Source organism: Tetrahymena thermophila, assembly GCF_000189635.1.
Source record: "Tetrahymena thermophila SB210 genomic scaffold scf_8254590, whole genome shotgun sequence".
Classification (NCBI taxonomy): Eukaryota; Ciliophora; class Oligohymenophorea; order Hymenostomatida; family Tetrahymenidae; genus Tetrahymena; species Tetrahymena thermophila.
The window spans coordinates 768,230-783,783 of NW_002476361.1; the positions used below are offsets into that span (position 1 = coordinate 768,230).

General features: G+C 21.7%; 6 protein-coding genes across 6 annotated transcripts; 1 reads left to right on the plus strand and 5 right to left on the minus strand. All coding sequences in view use genetic code 6, as the record gives it.

The window, feature by feature from the left end:
* Nucleotides 1–99: 99 nt before the first annotated feature.
* Nucleotides 100–3,559, plus strand: TTHERM_00257010 (kinase domain protein; the record flags this gene model as incomplete). Its single annotated transcript, XM_001019156.2, has 15 exons — nucleotides 100–228; nucleotides 284–333; nucleotides 518–607; nucleotides 723–812; nucleotides 1,005–1,094; nucleotides 1,235–1,324; nucleotides 1,496–1,585; nucleotides 1,713–1,802; nucleotides 2,033–2,122; nucleotides 2,207–2,296; nucleotides 2,424–2,513; nucleotides 2,667–2,753; nucleotides 2,962–3,051; nucleotides 3,158–3,247; nucleotides 3,472–3,559. The coding sequence occupies 15 exons, from the start codon at nucleotides 100–102 to the stop codon at nucleotides 3,557–3,559; spliced, it is 1,344 nt and encodes a 447-aa protein (XP_001019156.2).
* Nucleotides 3,560–3,966: 407 nt separating this feature from the next.
* TTHERM_00257020 (hypothetical protein) lies at nucleotides 3,967–5,404 on the minus strand (the record flags this gene model as incomplete). Its single annotated transcript, XM_001019157.2, has 3 exons — nucleotides 3,967–4,001; nucleotides 4,081–4,170; nucleotides 4,225–5,404. 3 exons carry the CDS (start codon nucleotides 5,402–5,404, stop codon nucleotides 3,967–3,969), a joined length of 1,305 nt encoding a protein of 434 aa, XP_001019157.2.
* A 1,620-nt stretch (nucleotides 5,405–7,024) lies between these two features.
* On the minus strand, nucleotides 7,025–7,867 carry TTHERM_00257030 (hypothetical protein; the record flags this gene model as incomplete). Its single annotated transcript, XM_001019158.2, has 1 exon — nucleotides 7,025–7,867. One exon carries the CDS (start codon nucleotides 7,865–7,867, stop codon nucleotides 7,025–7,027), a length of 843 nt encoding a protein of 280 aa, XP_001019158.2.
* A 167-nt stretch (nucleotides 7,868–8,034) lies between these two features.
* TTHERM_00257040 (hypothetical protein) lies at nucleotides 8,035–9,321 on the minus strand (the record flags this gene model as incomplete). Its single annotated transcript, XM_001019159.1, has 3 exons — nucleotides 8,035–8,211; nucleotides 8,300–8,763; nucleotides 8,799–9,321. 3 exons carry the CDS (start codon nucleotides 9,319–9,321, stop codon nucleotides 8,035–8,037), a joined length of 1,164 nt encoding a protein of 387 aa, XP_001019159.1.
* A 1,952-nt stretch (nucleotides 9,322–11,273) lies between these two features.
* On the minus strand, nucleotides 11,274–11,633 carry TTHERM_000257059 (hypothetical protein; the record flags this gene model as incomplete). Its single annotated transcript, XM_012798411.1, has 1 exon — nucleotides 11,274–11,633. One exon carries the CDS (start codon nucleotides 11,631–11,633, stop codon nucleotides 11,274–11,276), a length of 360 nt encoding a protein of 119 aa, XP_012653865.1.
* A 1,145-nt stretch (nucleotides 11,634–12,778) lies between these two features.
* On the minus strand, nucleotides 12,779–14,764 carry TTHERM_00257060 (hypothetical protein; the record flags this gene model as incomplete). The annotated part of the gene is made up of 1 exon (XM_001019161.1): nucleotides 12,779–14,764. The coding sequence occupies one exon, from the start codon at nucleotides 14,762–14,764 to the stop codon at nucleotides 12,779–12,781; it is 1,986 nt and encodes a 661-aa protein (XP_001019161.1).
* Between the last annotated feature and the right edge of the window lie 790 nt (nucleotides 14,765–15,554).

The window sequence follows — 15,554 nt, forward strand, 5'->3', positions numbered from 1 at the left end:
TATGGTTGATCCAAATATATGTATGTATTTAATATTAATTTATTTATTTTGGATACGTTTTGAGACTATAGAATTTTTGTAATTTAATTAATTAAAATAATGTAAAATCAAAAAACTTGTATACTGTAGATAATTATTTATTTTAAAAAACAATACATAACTGGATACCTTTCAAAAAAAAAAGTTAAAATGATATAACAGAAAAAATATTTTAATTAGCTAGAAGATGTAGCTTGCTTTATATCGAGTTATCTCTTTAATTTATTTTTATCTTAAAAATTAGTTTCTAAACTCCCATTTTTAGTATCTAACTTGCCTTCATATTGATTTCAAGTAAAAATAATTAAATTTATTTATATTTTTAGCAATTTTAAATATTAAATTAGAAGAGTATTATGAAAAATTGAATTTTTATTAAAGAGAATATCATTCATATATCTCCTTATTTTTTTAAAAAAAATAAATTTATTTTTAAATTCTTTTCTTTTACATTAATTTTTTTAAAATATATTAACAGTAGCAATTTAATCGGTTTTGAGGGTTTAAAAAGCTTATGTCCTGCAATAGAAAAATGCATTAATCTCTCAAATTTAACTCTTGGTCTTGAGTAAATAAATAAATTTAAAATTTTTAATTTTTTCATATTAATTTATTGTGAAAATAAGAAGTAATTAATATATTTTCACTGCTATTTATTTATTATTTTTTTAATACATTAAAAGGAACAATTTAATTGGTGAATAGGGAGTTTAAATATTAGGCCCTGTTTTGGCAAATTGCATTCATCTTTCCACTTTAATACTCTAATTAGGGTAAGTTTAATCTTTTATATTAATATAGGATATCCATTTCAAAATTAAATGAAAGCCATTTAAGCAAAATTTAACGAGATAAATTTATTTGACTAGTCTTTACTTGAAATCAAATTTTATTCTCAATCTATTTATTATATATTTTTTTTGAAACTATTTAACATTAATAATATTTTTGAAATATTTTAATAGAGGAAATCAAATAGGCCCAGAAGGAACAACAGTCTTAGGATCTTTACTAGCAAAATGTACTAATCTCTAAACTTTTGAAATCGATCTCTTGTAAAACATACATAAATACATACTTTACTAATTTAAAAGTTAAATAGAAAATTCAATCGAAATTTTTAAAATGATGTTTTAAATGACTTTATATATTATCATCAGCTTATTTTAAATAAAAAAAATTAATATTTTAATAGTTCTAACGAAATAGGAGATGATGGAGCAAAAGGACTTGGTTAAACACTATCAAGCTTCAAAAATATCTCGAATTTGACTATTAAACTTGAGTAAAATAAAGAAAATTTAATTAAAAAACAAATTTGATTCAAAGACAGACTGGAATATTTTTATTTTTATATTTTATTTGATCATTTAACCTACTAATTATTTAAATTTTTAATACATTTTTTCATAATTTTAGATCTTTCATTTTAATTTTATCAAAATATATTAAAAAGATAAAATAGAATTGGAATGGATGGTGCATCAGGCTTATGTTAAGAGTTAGAGAATTGCAGTAATCTCTCAAATTTGACAATTGTGATATTGTAATATGAATTTTATTAAATATTTTATTTTCTATCATTTAAACTCGTTATTAAAGCAATCAAGCTATTTATTATCTTTGATATTTTTTTTATAAATTAAACAATTTTATTTTCATTAATGTAATAGAATGAATTAAATCAGAGCTTAGGGTATCGCAAGTATAGGTTCTGCAATTTAAAAGTGCCCTAAACTTTCCAATTTAACACTTAACGTTTGGTAAAAATTTCATTTATTTTTAATAATTTTCATTATTTTTGAAGCAACACAGTAATTATAAAAAATCATAATCAAATTAGTAAAATCTACCATATGCTAAATAAATATCTGATAGAGCAAAAAAAAGAATTTTTCTGATAGATTACAAATTCTTAAATAAATTTCAAAAAAGCTAAACTTTTTATAATTTTTCATATGAGCTAACTAATTAGTTTGATTTTAATAAAAAGCTACTGTAGAATTGGAAATGGTGGTGCTTCAGCCCTAGGCTCTTCTTTATCAAAGTGTACAAATCTTACAAAATTGAATCTATATATTGAGTAAAAAATCTTTAAAACATTAACTTATATTTTCAATTTTAACAAACCAAAATAACTAATTAATTCTACAACTCATAATAAAAGCGATAATTAAATAAGTGCTTAGGGTGCTTAAGACATAGGATCAGGATTAGCAAACTGCAAAAATCTTAAAAATCTGGAACTTTCTTTCTTGTACAATATTTTTTTTGTTTTATATCTGAATTATTTATTTAAAGATAAATCGATAGTAAGCCAAAAAAATAACTAATTAGTATTTTTTTTAAATCATATTTTTAAAAATTTATTTAATATTTTAAAGAGCGAATTAACTTGAGTCATAAGGTGCAACATTTTTATGCAATAACTTAACTAACTGCACTAATCTCTCAAATTTGACACTTAACCTCACGTAATAATAAATTATTTCATAAAGTCTATTTATAAATCACAATTTAATTTAATTTACAAGATAGATTTATTTTTAATATTGTTAAATGTGCAATTTCTAAAATTAAATTTATTTTTTGACAATAATTGACCAATTTATTAAAATATACTTAAGTGGTAATCAAATTGGTGCTCTTGGTGCAAAAGTCTTAGGGTCTTTGATAAGCTCTATTAATTTCCAAAATTTGAGCCTTATTCTAATGTAAAACATGTTTTATTTTTATTTTATTATATCCATGTTTAATTTTTCAGATAAAAGTTTAATTTATTTATTTATTTTTACTTACTATTTTTTTATATTGTTGTTTATTTTTTTATTAATCCTTGATTTTTAATTTCAAAATATATTTTTTTAAACATTTTTTTCTTTTTATTTTTAATTTTTTTAATTTAAATATTTGAATAAATAGAAATAACTAAATTGGTGATGAAGGTACTTAAGCCCTAGGTTCTTCTCTCTCAAAATGCACTAATCTCTAAAATTTGACACTAAGTCTGGGGTAATAAATATTTTTTGATTTCATTTATTTATTTTGATAATATAAACTTAATATTTAAATTACTTATTTTAAACTTTTCTCTTACAATTTAAAAACTTATTAAAAGTTTCAATTAGATCAAAGACTAAGGTGCCCTTTAATTATGTGATGAATTGAGAAGATGTATTAATCTCTAATTTTTGCTCGTCAAACTCCAGTAAATTTTATTTACTATTTTTTACTAGTTAATTACATAATGTAAATTAAGCTAAACAAAAAATACACGTTTTAAATATGTTTTTTTGACATTTTTAAGTGAATTTTCTCATATATTTTTTTATTTTTTAATCTAAGGCTATATTTTTTGTTGATTATTTATTAATATTTTTCATAATAACCTTTTATATTAATTAATATTTTATGTAAAACTTATAAAAAAAGGATGAACGAATTGAATACAGATTCTAAGATATTATCATCAAAGTTTTTAAAACTTAACTAACTAACAACGAAAAATATTGTCTTATGATCACTTTAAGAAAATTAGATTCATTTATTTTAAAATTTATCTAAATAAATAAATAGCAAAATAGATGCTAAAATTTGTATATATAAAACAAGTTTCATATAAAGTGTTTAATAGCTAATTCAAATTTATTAAAATACTGTAAAAAGTTTTACTTTTTGAGGTTTGAAACCATTTTATTAGTGAACTTAATATTTTATTTAAGGGATAAGAAAATAAAAATTTTCAAAGATATAATTTAATAAAAAATTGAATTACTCAATCATTAATGTGCTTTTTGATAATCAAGTTTTAAAACAAAATACATGAATTTTAGAAAACATATTTCTTAAATATGGTTTAGTATTAAAACAAACATATAACTTAATTTAATCAATCAAATTTTTGGTATTTCTAGTTTTTAAGTTTATTCAATCTGATTAATTGTCTAATTTAATTAGGGAGTCTTTTCATTTATATTTTTTTCTTATTAATTAATTTAATACTTAAGAGAAAATATAAACATTTCTTAATCATTTTATTACTTCTAAATTCAATTAAAATTTTATTTTATCCTAAAATTTCCTTTTGGATACAAAGAGTACTTTTAGGCATTGCTAAACCATTTTATGTTTCTGATTTTCAAAATTACAAGTATTTGTTTAAATTAATGGATAAATTAAAGTTACTCAAAATGCTATCATAAACTTCAGATAAAAAGAATTCAATTATTTCTATTTATTTTTATGAAGTTAAAGTTAAATTTTCTTGGATTCTATTTGAAGATTAACTTTCTTAACTTATTGTATTGATTAAAGGAACTATTAATTAAGATTTGATAATTTTAAAAACATCTAAGTTAGTTTATAAATTTGATGGATCCTAAATCATTTTGTAGTGTTGTAGAATGTTGTCTGCTTGGGTTGTTTGTTTTTTATCAAGGTTCTTAAATGAGTTTTTAATATTTTAGCATAAAGCAGTAAATGTATCACAAACCTAATTAAAAGAGTATCTCTGTATGATATCTATCTATTTTAAAGAGGATAGAGTAAATTGAATATTTAAATCCTTTTAATAGTAATAATTTAATTTATTAATTTAATTGTAAAGAGATTCTCTTTACTATTTAGTACCATATTCTTTGCCTACCATAATTTCATCAGCCAAAGGAAATGTATCAACTGTTACTTACTTTAGTTTATTGTAAAACTATTTTTAATCATGGAAGTTAAAATTTTGCTTTAATTAATTTGTGTAATCAGGAAACTACACAATTTAATCTAGAAAGTGGTGTAGTTTTTATTAATAAAATTAAAGAGGTAAGCTGGTTTTGGAAAATATGAACATCATGTTAGCTCCAAAGTCAATTTTTGAGTTTTTAGTTAATTGGTAGATTAGTTCGAATATTTATTTGAGAGATTTACGTTTTTACTAAAATCCACATAGCTCGAATATTTATCCATCAAAAAGAAAAATTAGTTTGATTCCTTAAGAGCCTGTTATGATTTTATTCATAAAATAAGAGTTGACTGTATCTATAATATCATCTCCATTATCCTAAAAACCCTGAAAATCCCAGATATCACCCTTTTCAAAAGAGAATTTATTTAGGAAAAATGTTTAAGATTCTAAGAAGCTAGGTCCAATCATTTCATATTATTACTAAGATGGATTTTTGTATTATAGAACAACTTCATAATTCTCAACATTCACAACTAGGTTGATATTATACAAAAATGAAGCAAGAGTAGTCTTTCCAGAACCAGCGTTACCAAAAATGAGAATGGCATCTTTTTTGCTTGGTAATATTTTTTAAGATCCATATTTTAAATATTTAAAAAATAGAATATAATTATTTAGATTCCTCATCTTTATTTTAGTTAATTTCTTCAATTAGAGAGTCAATATCCTTATTATATGGCTCTTAAGAAGAGTTTATTTAACCCTTGAAGTCAGTTCCAAACATATACTTTTGTTTAATTTGTTAGCGTTACTTTGCCTTTTTTTTTAGTTTTTTCTTCTTTTTTCTATTTAATTAGAAATTTAGAATTTTGGATTACAAAAATTTGAATTTAAAATTTAGACAATGGGGTAAGATAATTGATAACTAAACACCTTTCACTTTTGTAAAATATTTAATTCTAATTATTCACAACTTTCTGTGCATTTATTTATAGATATTGTTGAGTTATTTTTTAAAAACAATCTATTTGAGTATAGAAAACATGATCACATATTATTATACATATTATACATAAATATAAAACATTACTGTATTTCTTCAATAATAGTTTGAGATTAGGGATTAAAGTAAATATCAAATTTTACAAATTAAAAACCTCAATAATTCGCAAAATTTTAGATATGTGACTTGCGAGATACGAGGTATTACGGTAACTATAATAAACTTCATGATAATATATAATAATGAATATTATTTTTATTATTATAATAAAATGACGCTACAGACAATTTGACACGCATTTATTTTATTTATATTTTCAATCTTTAATTTATAGATTACTCAACAATTAATATAATTAATAATTTAATATCAGAAGATATTTTTTAATGGAAAGTCTACCCCTCTATCGAATTTATTTCATTTTTTAATTTAATAAATAAAATAATAAAAAAAAACATATTTTTTTGGAAATCTTTTATTTTTCGAATTCTATTAAATATGGTTACAGAACTAAAAAGAGCTTTAATTTAATTATCTTAAGTAAGCATAAAGATAATTTAACATTTGCATAAATTGGTTGAATAAAGGTAATTTGTCTTCTAAGCAAAAGATAATCCATCATTATTTTAATAGTCAAGTCTTATTTAGGTTTGAAAAATTTTTGTTACTCTACAAAAATATCTTTTTTAAAATATTTAAAAATAAGAAAATATATTTTTGGTATTTCAATATTAAATAAAGTGATTTAGTTACTTTTTTTACAATTTTTAAAAGAAAATACAAATTAAATCAGATATTATAAAATAGTTAACTAAAATTAAAAAAACTAACAGATAAAAAAATTTAAATTAAAAATTGTAAAAATTATTGTTTCAAAATATGGACATTCTCTTTTGTTTTCATTTTATTTTCATAAGTTTTATTTGCACTAATCTAATTAATTTTCATTCAAATTTATGAAAAATTTACTTCAGTATTCAAATATTTACTCAAATAGTTTCTTAACTATTTATCTTGAGCAATCTCTGATTGTAGATAACATTTCTAGAGATTAATTTGTCATATAAAAGTAAAGCGTTTCTGACTATTGTTTTTAATAATATTGAATTTCTTTAATTTTAACAAATACTCTCTATACGAGATTATGAAAATTCTTTACCTATCTCTTACTTTTAAGGTAAAGGAAATAAAATTATTTTGCTTTGAGCAGTTGCAAATAATATTTTTTAATCTTATTATTATCACAATGTTTTAGATTCTAATAATTAAAATCCTTTGATATCATTAACTAATTTATTAAAATATCAAATTATGCTTTTAAGTGATTCATTCTTTTCTGTTCTATTGAAAACAATAGTAATATTCTTTGAAAAATCTATATAAGTTGATTCTACTAAAAAAAGATAGCTTCCAAAGTAGCTTTTAGACTATTACGCTTTTCTGGAGTTTATTATTGAAAGGACTATCCATCCAAGACTAACAAGAATTTAATATTTTAAGAATAGCAAATAGTTTTATTAAAGACAATAAGAATTAGTTATTTCAACTCCTACACCTCTGCTATCTAGCAATCCAGAACAGTCAAAAATTAGAGTTTCATTATCCAACTTAAAAAAGTTAGGCTATAAAGTTTCTGACTCTGTATCAGACTACCCAATAACACTAAACATTTGATTTTTCATATCAGAAAAATATAATTAAAGCTCTACTTCTGCAACAATACTCTTCGCTAATAACCTAAAGGTTTAAGCGATATATATATGCAGAAAATGGTGTTTTGCCAGTTCCTAAAGCAATACAAATTTTTATTATCTTATTTTATTTTAGAACCTTTCTTCATTTATTTTTTATTTATACAATATTATCATCCAAGTAAGAGCAGCTTTCCTCTATTATCTGCCATGCATATTAGTTTTTCTACTATTAATCTATAATATCTTTAGCACTATTTTTTTACATTATATATAATGTTAGGTTGATACTTTATTCCTTTATTTTTTAGATTTGATTAAGATATCAATAATTTAATTCGTGTTATGATATTTCAAATTTTAGAATATTAGAATTTTAAAAGTAATTTAAGCATATTTTCCTGATTCTGATTTCTCACTTTGTATAGTTATAAATAAAATTGATTTGATTACCATGATTTATAACCTTTATTTTTATAATATTGACTTTAATAAAAAGAAGTAGTTTTATATGTTTAATTTTAAATAAGGATAATTGCATATTTTGAATATCATTTTTTTAAGTTAGTTATCAATTACTAAACTATAGAGATTGTTTTACTCTTTATTGGTTTAAGTTATACTCATATAACCTGAGGAATACTAAATCCTTCCATGAAAATCGATGAATAGGTAGTGTTATTAACCATATTCGATTGCTTGTTTTTATTTGATTAGCATTGAAGCATATAGTACTTGAGTGCTTCAACGAAGAATCCTTTATGGAATCTCTATGACTCGCCTGCCAGAGCCGCTTTGCCCTTCTTAAATCAGAGCTTAATGTGTTGTGTCTCAAGTATAAGTTCAGCAATTTAAAAGTGCCCTAGACTTTCCAATTTTACACTTAACATTTGGTAAAAAACTTCCCTTATTTTTATTTATTTTATGATAAGTAGCACCAAATACAACCCAATTAACATGGAGGGTCCCCTACATACTATTAAGAGATTATTCAATAATTTGTTTTGCAGTTATATAAATTTAATAGTTTTTATCTTTAGGTGGAGAAGGAAAAGTTATTATTTTTGTCTTTTAAAGATTTCTGAAAAACTCTTAGTAAGATGCATTAAAGTATTTTGTTTCATTTAATTATTAAATAAATTTTGAGTTTCCAGATAATTCTTAAAATACTTTTCTAAGTTTATCTTAATAAAATGTTATATTATCCTTAGTAGTTTTAGAAATTACAATGAGTAAATTTTTTGATATATCAAAAGTTGTGTCTCTTGTCATAGAAATTAAATATTGAATTTATTATTTGTATGGTTAACATCTCTCAGAACTCAATCCTTTGCATTCTAGTAATGAACCATCTATTAATAAAATTATTTTCACCTACATAGCGTACTATTGAAAATAATGAATAAAAAACGAGTTTATGATATCAGCTTTAGTTTATTTAGTGTCTTAAAATCCTGGGCAATCAATATAAACGTAAGAAGAGCTGCTCTCAAAGACATAGGAAAAGAAGTTTCTGATTACAGAACATTTAGACCAATTTTTCTTTAAAATTAATTGTTTTACTAATAGTTTATGATACTTTAATTAAGCTCATTTTATTCTACAACTAGATTTATGCCTGATAAAAAAGCAGCTAATGTTGTTTTTCCAGCCCCAGTATTTCCGATTATAAAAACAACATTTCTCTTATTGCTTGTCTACTATTTGACACAGTTAGTAAAGGAAGAGATAATATCAGAGATGATTATTTCCGATTAGTTTCCATTTTTAAGTGTATTTAGTAATAAATAATCTGATAGATTAAAAGAAATTTGGTATGAGCTTAAGGTTAAATTCTGGTTTTAACTTGATAGAAAAAGGTTTTAATTTGTATTTCTTTAATCATAAAAATTGAACTACCCTCTTCTCATTTCTAAATCAGTCAAAGTATTTTTGATAGCAATATTATTATTTATAATTCTTTCGTTTTTAATAAATTATGAAGAAGTTTTAAGTAATAACTTATATTTGAAATGTATTTATATTTCATTTAATAGAGTTTTATAATTAATATTCAAAAAAAATATATTTAAAAAAACACTTTTATTTCCAATCTTTAATTTACTGCCATAAGCTTATTGATGATAACCAATTACGCATTAAAAAAAAGATTATAATTTATTTAATATAATATTACGTGCTTCTAAATAACCCACCATCATTTTTTGAGTTTATAATCTTTTAATAATAAAAAAAGTTAATCTAAATTGAAAATTTCAATCCACATTTCGGAGTTCGTCTTCACCTTAATTCGAGGAATGAGGAATCGCAAAATTATGGTATATATAAATATATATCAAATTAATGAAATTTAAAATAATAATTTTAAAAATAATTTTTCGAAGCTCATTAAAAATAAATGGATATTTTTGTATTAATTATCATACCATCACAAATTCTATAAATATTCGTATAATTTTATAGTGAAAATTTATCAATTTAGTGATAGGATTAGTAGAAATATTTGTAATAATTGGACATTTAGCAAAAGTTGACCAATAGAGTGAGAATAAATTAATTATTTTAGAAGATAACTGCTGTGAATACATTTTATTTATAAATTTTCATGATATTATTGCAGCACAACTTAATTTTACTATTTATATTGTTGGCAATGAAGGAATATATTATTTATTCAAGATTAAACTATAATATCTTATTATTTTAATTTTAGAAGAATTTAACAATTTTCATAATACTGAAAGATAAAAAAAACAAAAATTTATTATTAAATGAATGATTTAACATTTTAATTATTTGTTGTTAAATTTAATTTTATTATATTTATATATATTTATCTTTTTTTATCAATAATTATTATTTAAGTTTTTTCTTTTAACTTAGTTTTCATTTTTTAAAACTTAGATTTACTCATCATAATTTATTTTATCTTTTAGTTATTAATTTAGCTATTCTTGTTTTTGGTGGAGTTCTTAGTTAGATTTTTTTAAACTTTATTATGTATTATTAAACATTATTTAGTTTAATAAATCCTCTTATTATTTATTTGATGCTGCTATTTCTTCGTTCAATATTATTAAGACTACTTTTTTGAACACAGTATAAAATGATAATTCATAACTAATCTTGCTGAAGAAAAGATTATAAGCAAATTTGGATAAAAATTCAATGTAGCTTAATTCTTATTCGATTTCATTACTTTAAAATTTATTTTAGAAAAAAGAAAAATTTTTTTCTATTGGAGTGATTAATTTTAAGTTAATAAGACTAATTAATTGCTAATTGTTAGCTGGATTGAAATGTTATTCTAAATCTGAGACTATTTATTACATTAGTTTTATATACTCTTTTATTAATGATTCATTTTGTTGAATTTAGTTTCTTAAAATATTTAGAGCATTTTTTAATTTATTTTTCATAACAATTTAGATTTCAGATTCCAATTTTAATAAATTACGATAAGAATTAATTGATAATGGAACTTTAAAATCATTTTCATGGTAATATTACATGCTATTAAGAGATTCTTCAATAGTTTATTTTGCAGTTATGTAAATTTAATAGTTTTTTTTATCTTAAGGGGGAGAAGGAAATGTTATTATTTTTGTCTACAAAAGACTTCTGAAAAACTTTTAGTAAGATATATTAAAGTATTTTGTTTCATCTAATTATTAAATGAATTCTGAGGTTGTTGATAGCGCTTAAAATGCTGCTCTAAGTTTTTCTTAATAAAATATTATATCATCTTTAGTGGTTTTAGATATTACAATAAGTAAATTTCTTGAAATGTCAAAAGTTGTGTCTTTTGTCATAGAAATTAAATATTGAATTTATTCTTTATATGGTTAGCATCTCTGATTACTCAATCCTTTGCAATCTAGTAATGAACCATCTATTAATAAAATTATTTTTACCTACAAAGCATTCTATTAAAAATAATGAATAAAAAACGAGTTTATAATATCAGCTTTAGTTAATTTAGTGTCTTAAAATCCTGGGCAATCAATATAAACACAAGAAGAGCTCTCAAAGACATTAGGAAAAGTTGTTTCTGATTAGAGAGCATTTTCACCAATTTTATTTTTTAATTATAAATGTTTTTATTTATAGTTAATGATTTTTTAATTAAGCTCGTTTTTTTTTACAATTAGATCTATGTCTGATAAAAAAGCAGCTAATGTTGTTTTGCCAGCCCCTGTACTTCCGATTATAAAAACAACATTTTTCTTATTACTTGTCTACTATTTGGCACAATTTGAAAACTAAGAGATCATATCAGAGATAATTACTTCCGATTCATTTCCATTTTTAAGTATATTTAGTTATTAATAATCTTATTGTTCAAGAGAAATTTGATTTGAGCTTAATGTTAAATTCTGGTTTTAACTTGACTGAAAAGTGTTTTTGAAATATTTTCTCATGTCTAAAGTAGTCAAGGTATTTTTTATAGCAATATTATTTATAATTCTTTTCTTTTTAATAAATTATGAAAAAGTTTTAAGAAATAACAAAATATATAGCTCCTTATTTTTGAATTAATATTAAAAAAAAAAATATATTCAAAAAAACACTTTTATTTTAATTCACTAATTTACTGCCTTTAGTTTGTTAAAGATACCAAATACGCATTAATTAAAAACAAATATAATTTATTTGAATATTTGACAACATTGCATGCATCTAAATACCCCATCATCATTTTTTGATATTTAAAAATTTTTATTTCAATAGATATACACACATTATGATTGAAAAAAATGTTGGTTAATTATTAAAATAAACTTCCCGATTATAAATATATATGTAAATGAACATTTAATTTTATTATTGTAATAAAATTACACTACAAAAAATTTGACACATTATTATATTTAAATCTTCAACCTCTAAAATATTGATTAACAATTAGCATAATTAATCATTTAATATTAGAAGATATTTTTAAATGGAAATTCTACCCCTCTATCGGATCTATTTCATTTTTTAATTACAGAACTAAAAGAGCTTTCATTTTATTAACTTAAATAAAATAAAATAATCTAAAATTTGCATAAATTGATTGCATATAGACAATTTGTCATCTAAGCAAAGATAATCCATCATTATTTTAATAATCAAGTCTTTTAATAGGTTTTATGGCTATTTTTTATTAATATGCAAAAATATCTTTTTTAAGAGTAATTTAGCTTTATTATTGCAAAACACTGTATTAGATGGGTTAAGAACGCTCATGAAGTGTCATTTAAAAATAAGAAAATATTTTAATTGAGATATTAAATAAAATTATTTAGTTGCTTTTTTAACAATTTTTAAATCAGATTTTATAAAAAAATTAAATTTATTTAAAAATTTTTTTAAATTATTGTTTCAAAATATAGAACACGCTGATCTAAAAAAGCCAATTGCTCCTCCTATAACAGTACCAACAGGGCCAAAGCAGCTTCCTATTACTCCGTATTTTACTGTAGAGCCTATAGTGCCTAATACTGAAGGTGATGAACTTTTTTTTGCCTAAGCCTCAATTATTTATCTCTCCTTTTCTCTTCTTTATTAATTTTATTTTTGTACTTCTTACGTATGTCTATCTACTTCTTCCTCCATTTTTCTTAAATCCTCTTGTCCATTAATAATATTAGATTTAAAATTATTAAGCTAATTCTATTTTTAAGTTATAGAAGATTAAATTGACTCTATTTTTTTCTTTTGTTGTTCTTCTTATTATTTCTAAATTTTTAATTGTTCTTATTTTCTTTTTTCCTCCATATTTAATTGATTAGCCTCGTTATTTAGCTAATTAATTTATTCCATCTATTAATCAATTTACTTTTAACTAGACTGTACTTTCTAATTCAAAACGTTTTATTCATTTTCACTTATCATAATTTAATCATCTAGCTCTCTTTATTATCTTTATTATTTGATTATGAATTTTTACTTTTCATAACTTTTTTGCAGCAAAAGCATTCCTTCAGACATTTCATAGCAATCAATAATTCCAAAGTTAATTTTGTAACCCTCTTTATCTTACAAAAAGTTGAACTATACCAATAAATTGTCATACACTTCTCTTAAAAAAAATTACAATTTCTTTAATGTTTTTGTGTATGATTAATCATATTGATTAAGTTATAAATTTATAATTGGTTAAAAAAGGTATTATAATAGCAAATCATAATAGGTGCTATTTATTAACTTCTTTTTATTTGCTTCATACTAAGAATTGTAATTATCTATTATTTGAGGGAACTAATCTAATTAATTTTCATTCAAATTTATGAAAAATTTACTCAAGTATTCACATATTTCCTCAAATAGTTTCTTAACTATTTATCTTGAGCAATCTCTGATAGCAGATAACATTTCTAGAGATTAGTTTGTCATCTAAAAGTAAAATGTTTCTGATTTTTGTTTTTTGTAATATTGAATTTCTTTAATTTTTTAACAAATACTCTCGATATGAGATTATGAAAATAATTTACCTATCTCTTACTTTTAAGGTAAAGGAAATAAAATTATTTTTGCATTGAGCAGTTGCAAAAGATATTTTTAAATCTTATTATTATCACAATGTTTTAGATTCTAATAATTAAAATCCAGAGATTTCATCAACTAATTTATTAAAATATCAAATTATTTTCTATAAAATGCTTCATTATTTTATGTTCTAGTGAAAACAATAGCAACATTCTTTGAAAAATCTATATTAGTTGATTATGCTAAAAAAAAGGTAGCTTCCAAAGTAGCTTTTAGACTCTTACCCTTTTCAGGAGTTTTATATTGAAAGGACTATCCATCCAAGACTATCAGGAATTTAATATTTTAAGAATAGCAAATAGCTTTATTAAGGCAATAAGAATTAGATATGTCAACTTCTACACCTCTGCTATCTAGTAATCCAGGACAGTCAACAATTATAGTTTCATTATCCAACTCAAAAATATTAGGCTGTTAAGTTTCTGACTCTGTATCAGACAAACCAATAGGGGTAGACATTTGATTTTTCAAACAAGAAAATTTTAATTTAGGCTCTACTTCTTCGCCATACTGTTCGCTAGTAACTTACAAGTTTAAACGAGATATATATGCAGAAAATGTTGTTTTGCAAGTTCCTGTAATTCCTAATACGATCAGCATATTGTTATTATCTTTATCTTATTTTATTTTAGAACCTTTCTTCATTAATTCTAAAATTTTAGCAATAGATTTCTCTTAGCTAGTTCCCTCTTTTAATTATGCAGTAATATCATCCAAGTAAGAGCAGCTTTCCTCATTTAACTGCCAGGCATATTAGTTTTGCAACTATTAATCTACAATATCTTTAGCAATATTTTTTAAAGCACTGCTTATTTTCATGATAATGTTAGGTTGATATGTTATTTGTTTGTTTGTTTTTTAGATTTGATTAAGATATCAATAATTTAATTCGTGTTTTGATATTTCAAATTTTAGAATATAACAGATATTAGAATATTAAAAATAATTTAAGCGTGTTTTCTTGATTTCCCACCTTTTATCGTAATAAACAAAATTGATTTGATTACCATGATTTATAACCATCATTTTTATAATTTTGGTTCTAGTGTAACAAAAAGAAGTAGTTTATATGTTTAATTTAAAATAAGGATAAATTGCATATTTAGAATATCATATGATTAAGATTTACACAATAAGAGAAAGAAAATCACAAATTTTTCAACTCAAAATACATATTAATTTTGAAGGCCTAAAATAATCTTACCCCTAGTAATGATAATTAATCAGAAATAATACTTTAAATTATAATAATCCTAACAAAAAAAATAAATAAAAAATAGATTATTATATTTGTTGTGATCAAATACTTCAAATATCTTCTTATATTTTTTAATGATATCATCATTTTTATATTTTGGAAATTTTTTAATCAAAAAGTATTTTTTTAGAACTTTTATTTATTAATAAGTAATGAAGAAAAGGAAAATTTTTGTTTAATGTAATATAAAATAAATTTATATATTATTTTTATTATATATTTGAGAAACAATTTTAAATATTTGATAGATTCAAAAAAATTTAACCAACATATTCACTACTAGTCAACTAAAACTTAAAACTATATTAATCCTAACAATAAATTAAATAAATTTTAATTAAAATCAGATAA